Raw genomic sequence first — 10,902 nt, forward strand, 5'->3', positions numbered from 1 at the left:
ATATTCACCTGTTAACCTGTACTGCTTTTTGTACTTTCCTTCAAGAACTTTAAAATGAAGAAAGAAATTCATTATTTTTGTAATTAAATATCCACATGAAGTACTTTGTTAATGGATCAAATATTTGTCTCTGTAATATTTCAGTGGCACCACATTAAGTCATAATTGTGACTAGGAAGGAAGAGACCGATTTGTGTTTAATTTTAATAAATACAGATTTTCATTTGTGCAATCATTTTCAATAGTCATCTCCATAATCCAACGGGCTACAAGCAAATCCACAGGGTACATTAAATTATATAGTAAATGGCATTAGCTTCTTAACGCCATCTACACTGTGTTGTTAAAAATTACGATGTATAGTATATACAAGTATGAACTATATATATATATATATAAAACAAATTATTGGTTTAGATGTCTATAACAGAAGGCCTTGAGTTGGTTCTTCAAAATATTTATCAAAACATAATAGGGAAAAGGAAGAAGCTCTATTTTAGCAGCTTTAGCAGTATACAGTGCATTCATAAATGATGCATACCCCTTGACTTGTTCCACATTTTGTTGTGTTACAGCCTGAATTCAAAATTGATGAAATAAAAACATTTTCTCGTCCATCTACACACAGTAAACCATAATGAAAGGGAAAACATTTATTGAAAATTAAATACAGAAATCTAGTGTTCACACACCTGAGGCAATACATGTTAGAATCACCTTTGGCAGCTGTGAGTCTTTCTGGGTAAGTCTCTAAAGAACTTTGCACACCTTTGATTGTACAATATTTGCCCATTAATCTTTTTCAAATTCGTCAAGCTCAGTCAAATTGTTTGTTGATCATTGCTAGACAACCATTTCCACGTCTTGCCATAGATTTTCAAACAGATTTAAGTCAAAATTGTAAACTTGGCCACTCGAACTAACTGACTTTTTGGCTAGAAACTCCAGTGTAGATTTGGCCTTCTGTTTTAGGTTATTGTCCTTATGAACGGTGAATTCACCTCCCAGTGGCTGATGGAAAGCAGACTGAATTAGGTTATCCTCTAGAATTTTGCCTGTGCTTAACTCAATTCCATTTCTTTTTTATCCTAAAAAAACTCCTGTCCTCAACAATTACCAGCATACCTATAACATGATGCAGCCACCACTATGCTTGAAAATGTGGAGAGTGGTACTCAGTAATGTGCTGTATTGGATTTGCCCCAAACATAAGACTTTGTATTCAGGACAAAAAGTTAATTGCTTTGCCACATTTTTTAAAGTATAACTTTAGTGCCTTGTTGCAGACAGCCATTAAACTCTGTAACTGTTTTAAAGTCACCATTGGCTTCATGGTGAAATCCCTGAGCAGTTTCCTTCCTCTCCGGCAACTGAGTTAGGAAGGTCACCTCTATCTTTGTAGTGACTGGGTGTATTGATACACCATCCAAAGTGTAATTAATAACCTCACCATCCTCTACGGGATATTCAATGTCTGCTATGTTATTTCTACCCATCTACCAATAGGTGCCCTTGCGATGTATTGGAAAACATCCCTGGTTTTTGTGGTTGAATCTGTGTTTGAAGGGACCTTACAGATAATTTTATGTGTGGGGTACAGAGATGAGGAAATCATTAAAAATCATGTTAGACACTATTACGTGACTTGTTAAGCACCTTTTTACACCTGACCTTATTTAGGCTTGCCATAACAAAAGGGATGAATACTTATTGACTCAAGACATTTCAGCTTTTCATTTGTAATTAATGTAAACATTTTGAAAAACATAATTCCACATAATAATTATGGGGTATTGCATGTAGGCCAGTGACAAAAATATATATATTTAACACATTTTAAATTCAGGCTGTAACACAACAAAATGTGGAAAAGTCAAGGGGTGTTAATACTTTCTGAAGGCACTGCACCATTCAAAAATACATTTAATCTCTCGTTTTCAAAAAACCATGACACCGTCTAGTTCTGCCAGCCTTGAAGTGTTTTTGTATTTAAACCAGCCATCACCTTGTCCGTTTGTTTCACAGTTCTATAGGAAGTTAAGACTGTCCACAGGAGTGTGCAGAGAGAGAGGGGTCCCCCCCCCCCCGACAGGCCATATCTGTCTGCAACCCACCATATGGATCTAAGGCAGTTTCTCTCAAATTGCTGCTCCAATTTTTGTGTGGGCTTGAATAGGGCGTTGTATATTGATTTCTTCTCATTCGATTCAAGTACCAAATAATCTGAGGGGAAAAAATAAGTATGGAGCAATTAATAAAATGGATCTCCAACAGCAAAACCTTTGAGATCGAGGTTTAAATCAGAGTACACAGGCAGCAATTCATGCAAGCACACATCAAATAGGATAACGATTAATCATGGGCATCGATAATGGAAAATCTATATCAGTAAAAAATATATACATTGGTTTAATACAATACATTGCAACTGTAAAAGTTCACTTTTCGTTTCACTTCCACAGCTATGTGAAGTCTAGGCAACTGGTTGCCCATTGGGCCAGGTGTGAATGTTCTGGGAGCCTAACTTAATCAACCAGTTTGAATGCAATGGGAAGCCCATCCACTGTCAATGATAACCCATCAGCAGGCAATTAAGTATGCTATATTCAGAGCATGTGAGAACATCTGCGAGAAGGTTTTGTGCATGCAGGAACAGTCATGTATGCTTTTTTTTTTTACATAATAGCTTAGGTTAATAGAAAGGATAAACCAATATCAAGATTTGCCTTGCTCATATCGATATCAAACCGATATCAAACAATATCGAAGTCAAAACGGTATCAATTGATATTGATATCATATCGAATTTACCATTCTGTTTGTTTGTGGGTTCTTATCCATGTAGCATGATCTGAATCTCAGACAGTCGTGAGCAGCTAGGCGTGCCCATCCGCTGAGCCCTTTGGTACAAGTCAGAGTCTCCGAAATAACGAGCACGGTACAGCAAGCCTTCCTCTGGAAGACAAAAACACACACAAATGTATCTAAGATATTGAAAAATATAATTACGCAAATGATCAAAAATAGCTAACTTCAGCATAACTTCACTGCATTGGCCTGGTTAGTAGTTGCTGGAATGCAGGAGAGAGCAATGTGAGAGGAAAATAGCCAAGCCAGTACTGTAAAGTACGATATGGCAGGATACTGTGAAAAGGGTACCAACTTTGCATGTGTTGTGTTAACATTGGACTGTGACTTACTCTGTTGCTTCTCCTTCCAGCAGTTGTTCCTGAGGTTGGAGATGTAGTCTTCCTCCACGCTCCTCTCCACATTCCTTAGGTCTTTTCCAGAGTACTCCTTGGTGAAGCTAGCTCCTACGTAGTAAGACACCTTCAGGGTCTGTGTCTGCCTCCGGTTGATGTGGCCCGCACCTCTGCAGCGCAGCACAGGAAGTGACAAAAGAGGATGTGAGAGTGTGACAAACAGGGTGGTTCAACTTCCTAAGTGACATCATGTCATAAAGAATTACCGGTCCAAGAAAAAAAGGGTAAATTAAGTCATACAATCAAAATCTTGGCACACAGGTCCATTACGAGCACAAGAAAGGCTAAACATGTATAATTTAATGTTGTAATAACTGATACTCTCAGATGTAATATATTATATGTGATAAAGTGATAACCAAAAATGCTTTAGAGGTTGTTCATCAATATTATTTTTTACACTGACTCAACTAAAGCCTTTCAAATTTCCTTGTGACAAAACTAACGTTTAATCTATTCTGAAGCTGTGACTCCAAGCTGAAAATGCTGGGTCACGATCCACCACGTCTGTCAAACACTGCTATCATAACTAAGTAGCAGAGCTGTATAGAAGTTTGTATAACTATTTTATAAGTGAGTAGTAGAAGTGTTAGTGTGTAAAGGAGGACACTGAGACTCACGAGCGGTGGCTAAGGCTGTAGGGGGGAGGGGTCACCATCATCTGGCTGAGGGCGGAGACGAAGATTAGGATGAGGATGGGCATCAGCTGGACAAACAGGGCAAAACCTCCCTATAGGGGAACAGAGAAAGAAAGAGATACAGAGAGAGAAAGAGAGTGAGATAAGAGTCAACCCTGCTCAAGCACTCCCTGTGTGAATTCCAAACTGACTCCTAGCCCCTACTCCTTCTTTTAGGTGCTTATGCAGACCTGAAAGGATTGGCAAAACCTCAACCTGCCTGACTGGAACTATAACAATTGCTTTCAAATATACATGAAGTCTCTAGGGATAGAGGTCGATTTAGTATTCAGCACATACAGTACCAGTCAAAAGTTTGGACATACCTACTCATTCAATGTTTTTTCTTTATTTTTACGATTTTCTACATTGTAGAATAATAGTGAAGACATCAAAACTATCAAATAACACATATGGAATCATGTAGTAACCAAAAGAAGTGTTAAACAAATCAAAATATATTTTAGATACTTCAAAGTAGCCACCCGTTGCACTTTTGGCATTTTCTCAACCAGCTTCTTGCGGAATGCTTTTCCAACAGTCTTTATGGAGTTCCCACATATGCTGAGCACTTGTTGGCTGCTTTTCCTTCACTCTGCGGTCCAACTCATCCCAAACCATCTCAATTGGGTTGAGGTCGGGTGATTCCATTTGGAATTCAGCACACACGTCACAGAATAAGCTAGATAACTAAACACTGTATAAGTTTGACTATTGTCATGGTCAGCACCCTTCATTCTGTCATGAAGTGAGGATGTAAGAAATGTGTTCATTGATCAACAAAAAGGAGTCTACAGATTTCTCTTACATCCCGCTGTTCTCTCCTCTCTGGTCCTGCTCTATGCTGATGGCCAAACTGCATTCCGCCGTTTCTGTAAACATGTACATTACCTGGAAGAGAGCAGAACATACAGTATAAAACAACAATTAGCATCCAAACATCCAGGCCAGCAGAACATCATTTAGACCACATTTTTGTCCACAACCAAGATTGTGTTCTTTAGGGCATGCAACCGATTATGTTTCAAAACATTTTGCCACAGAAAACAAAAATGTGCTTTTCTTATTGGGGAAATCCAGGAAGTCCCTCCCTGTTTCAGTCCATTTTCTTTCGTTTGGTGCCTAATTAATAATACGACTCACGTGATGGGAAACCTCCTCCAAAGAACATGTTGAAGAGGTCCTCAGGCGAGATGTCGGCTTCGAAGTCATGGCGTTGGTGCCTGTGCTGTTGTCTCGTAGGGTGAGCTCTCTCCTCACCATACTGGTCATACTGGCTCCGCTTCTCTGTGTTACTGAGTACAGCGTATGCATTGCCAATGGCTGGGGAACAACAACAAAAAACACAACAACCATTGTTCCAAGATGGCGTAGAAGTCAGACGTCTGTTTTGTCTTGTCCCGTCCCGTGTATATATCGTTTTCTTCGTATATATTTTGTATACATTTTTAATCTCAATCTCTCAATAACCCAATTTCCATCTACGGACTGAAAATACTCTCCTGCAACCCGCCTCTCCCAATGTGGTACGGATCTGCTATTTTTTATACTTTAGAACCAGAACCCCCATCAGAGCTAGCCAGCTAACTAGCTACTAGTTAGTTAGCCACTGATAGCGGTCATCACCCTTAACTCGGACATCAGCCAGCCTTAGACGGTCAATCCCTGCCAGTCCGCACAGCGCGATATCAACCCAGAGCATATCGGACTGCTTTTTCTCTACCACATCTCCAGATTTCTACCGCAAGCTCTGAACCTTTACACCGGATCATCGCAGCTAGCTAGCAGCTATCCGAGTGGCTATAAATCCATCAGCCAATTCCTGGGCTACAATACCTCTTTTGCCAATTGGCCTGGACCCTTTACTGCCGACGCGGAGCCCCGCCAATCCATCACGACTGGTCTGCCGACGTAACCGTCCAAGGGGGTTTCAACAGGCTCTTCCGTTGCGACGTCCCATCTGCTAGCTGTCTGAATCACCGTGTCTCCAGCTCGCCTAGCTACTCACTGGACCCTATGATCAGTCGGCTACACATGCCTCTCCCTAATGTCAATATGCCTTTTCGATTGCTGTTTTGGTTAGTGATTGTGTTATTTCACTGTAGAGGCTCCAGCCCTGCACAATATGCCTTAGCTAGCCCTTTTGTTCCACCCCCCACACATGCGGTGACCTCCCTTGGCTTAAATGGTGCCTCTAGAGACAAAACCTCTCTCATCGTCACTCAATGCCTAGGTTTACCTCCACTGTACTCACATCCTACCATACCCTTGTCTGTACATTATGCCTTGAATCTATTCTTCCGCGCCCAGAAATCTGCTCCTTTTATTCTCTGTTCCAAACGCCCTAGACGACCAGTTGTTATAGCCTTTAGCCGTACCCTTATCCTACTCCTCCTCTGTTCCTCTGGTGATGTAGAGGTTAACCCTGGCCCTGCAGCCCCCAGCATCACTCCCATTCCCCAGGCGCTCTCATTTGTTGACTTCTGTAACTGTAAAAGCCTTGGTTTCATGCATGTTAACATTAGAAGCCTCCTCCCTAAGTTTGTTTAATTCACTGCTTTAGCACACTGCGCCAACCCAGATGTCCTAGCCGTGTCTGAATCCTGGTTTAGGAAGGCCACCAAAAATCCAGAAATTTTCATTCCCAGCTATAACATTTTCCGACAAGACAGAACTGCCAAAGGGGGCGGAGTTGCAATCTACTGCAGAGATAGCCTGCAGAGTTCTGTCATACTATCCAGGTCTGTGCCCAAACAATTCGAGCTTCTACTTTTAAAAATTCACCGTTCCAGAAACAAGTCTCTCACTGTTGCCGCTTGTTATAGACCACCTTCAGCCCCCAGCTGTGCCCTGGACACCATATGAGAATTGATCGACCCCCATCTATCTTCAGAGTTCGTACTGTTAGGTGACCTAAACTGTGACATGCTTAACACCCCGGATGTCCTACAATCTAAGCTAGATGCCCTCAATCTCACACAAATTATCAAGGAACCTACCAGGTACAACCCTAAATCCGTAACCATGGGCACCCTCTTAAGACATCATCCTGATCAACTTGCCCTCTAAATACACCTCTGCTGTCTTCAACCAGGATCTCAGCGATCACTGCCTCATTGCTTGCATGTGTAATTGGTCTGCGGTTAAACAACCACCCCTCATCACTGTCAAACGCTCCCTAAAACACTTCAGCAAGCAGACCTTTCTAATCGACCTGGCCCGGGTATCCTGGAAGGATATTGACCTCATCCCGTCAGTAGAGGATGCTTGGTTGCTCTTCAAAAGTGCTTTCCTCACCATCTTAAATAAGCATGCCCCATTCAAAAAATGTAGAACTAAGAACAGATATAGCCCTTGGTTCACCCCAGACTTGACTGCCATTGACCAGCACAAAAACATCCTGTGGCGTTCTGCATTAGCATCGAATAGCCCCCGCAATATGCAACTTTTCAGGGAAGTCGGGAACCAATATACTCAGTCAGTTAGGAAAGCTAAGGCTAGCTTTTCCCAACAGAAATGTGCTTCCTGTAGCACTAATTCCAAAAGGTTTTGGGACACTGTAAAATCTATGGAGAATAAGAGTACCTCCTCCCAGCTGCCCACTGCACTGAGGATATGAGGACAGGAAACTATGTCACCACGATAAATCTACGATAATCGATCATTTCAATAAGCATTCTTCTACGGCTGGCCATGCTTTCCACCTGGCTACCCCTACCAACATCTCAGCACCCCCTGCAACAACTTGCTCAAGCCCCCCCCCACACTTCTCCTTCACCCAAATCCAGACAGCTGATGTTCTGAAAGAGCGGCAAAAGCTGGATTCCTACAGATCAGCTGGGCTAGACAATCTGGACCCTCTCTTTCTAAAATTATCCACCAAAATTGTTGCAACCCCTATTACTAGCCTGTTCAACCTCTCTTTCGTATCGTCTGAGATCCCCAAAGATTGGAAAACTGCTGCGGTCATCCCCCTCTTCAAAGCGGGAGACACTCTAGACCCAAACTGTTACAGACCTATATCCATCCTGCCCTGCCTTTCTAAAATCTTCGAAAGCCAAGTTAACAAACAGATCACCGACCACTTTGAATCCCACCGTGCCTTCTCCACTATGCAATCTGATTTCTGAGCTGGTCATGGGTGCACCTCAGTCACACAAGGTCCTAAACGATATCATAACCGTCATCAATAAAAGACAGTACTGTGCAGCTGTCTTCATCGACCTGGCCAAGGCTTTCGACTCTGTCAATCACCGCATTCTTATCGGCAGACTCAATAGCCTTGGCTTCTCAAATGACTGCCTCGCCTGGTTCACCAACTACTTCACAGATAGAGTTCAGTGTGTCAAATCGGAGGGCCTGTTGTCCGGACCTCTGGCAGTCTCTATGGGGGTGCCACAGGGTTCAATTCTCAGGCCGACTCTCTTCTCTGTATACATCAATGATGTTGCTCTTGCTGCTGGTGATTCTCTGATCCACCTCTACGCAGACGACACCATTCTGTATACATCTGGCCCTTCTTTGGACACTGTGCTAACAAACCTCCAAACGAGCTTCAACGCCATACAACACTCCATCTGTGGCCTCCAACTGCTTATAAATGCTGGTAAAACTAAGTGCATGCTCTTCAACCGATTGCTGCCTGCACCCTCCCGCCCGACTAGCATCACTACTCTGGATGGTTCTGACCTAGAATATGTGGACAACTACAAATACCTAGGTGTCTGGTTAGACTGTAAACTCTCCTTCCAGACTCAAATTAAGCATCTCCAATCCAAAATTAAATCTAGAATTGGCTTCCTATTTCGCAACAAAGCCTCCTTCACTCATGCTGCCAAACATATCCTCGTAAAACTGACTATCCTACCGATCCTTGACTTCGGCAATGTCATTTTTCAAAATAGCCTCCAACACTCTACTCAGCAAACTGGATGTAGTCTATCACAGTGCCATCCGTTTTGTCACAAAAGCACCATATACTACCCACCACTGCGACCTGTATGCTCTCGTTAGCTGGCCCCCACTACATATTCGTCGCCAAACCCACTGGCTCCAGGTCATCTATAAGTCTTTGCTAGGTAAAGCCCCGCCTTATCTCAGCTCACTGGTCACCATAGCAACACCCACCCGTAGCACACGCTCCAGCAGGTATATTTCACTGGCCTCTATGGCCTATTTATTGCCTTACATCCCTACTCTTCTACATTTGCACACACTGTGCATAGATTTTTCGATTGTGTTATTGACTGTACGTTTGTTTTTGTGTAACTCTGTGTTGTTGTTTTTGTCACACTGCTTTGCTTTATCTTGGCCAGGTCGCAGTTATAAATGAGAACTTGTTCTCAACTGGCCTACCTGGTTAAATAAAGGTGAGAAAAAAAGGGGAAAAAAGTCAGTTAAGTTTTTAAATATACTTTGCCATGATGGTATACTTCAGATATGACATTGTGTACTTATTAGCAAGCAGTCTAATTTTGACTGCCAGAACAGAGGTTACCTTTAAATGCCTCTGTGGCTCCTGGAGCATGGTTTTTATCGGGGTGGAATTTCAGGGCCAGTTTCCTGTAGGACTTCTTCAGGTCCTCCTCCCCGGCATCCTTTTCAACTCCCAGAATCTCATAGTAGTCTTTACAACTCTTTATTCTACACACATGGCATAAGAGAAGCAAAGAGAAAGTAAACAAGACAGTGAAGCAAACCAATTAGTCGAGCAATGAGCAAGAAAACAAACAATGAACCATGTAGCACAATCTCAGGTTGTCTGAATCATTCTAAAGTATGCCCGTTAAAACATAATTTAGACAGAGGTTATAATTGTCAAAGTATACAAAGTAGATGTTCCCCTTAAACACAGATCTAGGATAATTGAATCAACCCCAATCCTGATTCCAAACCTTCACCATTAGCGAGGATAAACAAATACCAAATCCTGGACCAGCGGTTAGGGGGAACTCCTTCTGGCTCTGTTAAAAGTAATAACTACACACAGACATACTTTTTAACAGCATCCAGCTGATCTGATGTGTATGGTTTGGCTGAGTCTGTGGCTTCATCACCATGGCTACGTTGTTTCACTCCAGAACCATCCCCATTCATAGGCCTCTCTTCTTCATCCGGTGGTTTCCTATTCTGTTCGATGGACTCTAGTAAACCTGGGTGGATAGGAATAGGTTTACGGGACAGCTGCAGATGATAAGTGATAATGTTGGCATGTCACTGCAGCCATATAACTTACACTTCTCTCCCCATAACTAAGGCAAATGTAAGACGTACAGTACAGTAAGGCCTACATTTGATCTACAACACTATTTTGTAACTATGTAACGTTACAGCAATGTTGGTGGTGCCACCTGTGTCAGCAAATCACAAGCAAGAAAGTTAGGGAAGTAGTTACTAGCTAGCCTGGCCATTCATGTACTGTAATGCAAGCGCCTTAGGTGGGCTGGGTATGGGTTTCTCGAGAGCTAACGGGGTCGGTAGCTAACGTTAGCAGGCTTGTTGTTAGCTTGCTTGCTATCTAATATTAGCTATCTCAGATGTTTATCATTAACATGAGAAATCACTCAACATGCCATAACAAAGATTAGTTGTTGATAACAAAATGAACTACAAGTACCACCACTCCAAAAACTGAGGTCGATGTCATGCTAGCTAAAAGTTAGCAGATTTGGTTTTGAGTGTACTTTGGCCCACCACTAACTGACAGGAAATACTGCACGCATAAAAATAGATAATCAACGTACTTTTTGCCTGATCGGTTGGAAACAAACGCTGTGCCTTTTCTAGAAACCTCTTAGCTTTGTCTGGTTGGTTATTACTGAGCGCACTTATAGAAATCTTTATACACCGTTCAGCTTCGTCCTTGTTTGATTCCATCGCGACAGCGGAACTAGTCTGTTTACTCGCCCGCTGGGCGCCCTATGATGGCGTCACCAGGAAGGTTAAAAAAAGTTGGAACTTAA

At 42.3% G+C, this 10,902-nt stretch overlaps 1 protein-coding gene across 1 annotated transcript; it reads right to left on the bottom strand.

Moving 5' to 3' along the window:
* Positions 1-1,958: 1,958 nt before the first annotated feature.
* On the bottom strand, positions 1,959-10,888 carry dnajb12a (DnaJ heat shock protein family (Hsp40) member B12a). The gene is made up of 9 exons (XM_014206435.2): positions 10,684-10,888; positions 9,936-10,092; positions 9,438-9,583; positions 5,084-5,263; positions 4,749-4,831; positions 3,884-3,993; positions 3,201-3,373; positions 2,812-2,955; positions 1,959-2,223 (listed from the first exon to the last, which is right to left on the bottom strand). Exons 1-8 carry the CDS (start codon positions 10,814-10,816, stop codon positions 2,834-2,836), a joined length of 1,104 nt encoding a protein of 367 aa, XP_014061910.1. The 5' UTR covers positions 10,817-10,888; the 3' UTR covers positions 1,959-2,223; positions 2,812-2,833.
* Between the last annotated feature and the right edge of the window lie 14 nt (positions 10,889-10,902).

Source organism: Salmo salar, chromosome ssa01 (genome assembly GCF_905237065.1).
Source record: "Salmo salar chromosome ssa01, Ssal_v3.1, whole genome shotgun sequence".
Lineage (NCBI taxonomy): Eukaryota > Metazoa > Chordata > Actinopteri > Salmoniformes > Salmonidae > Salmo > Salmo salar.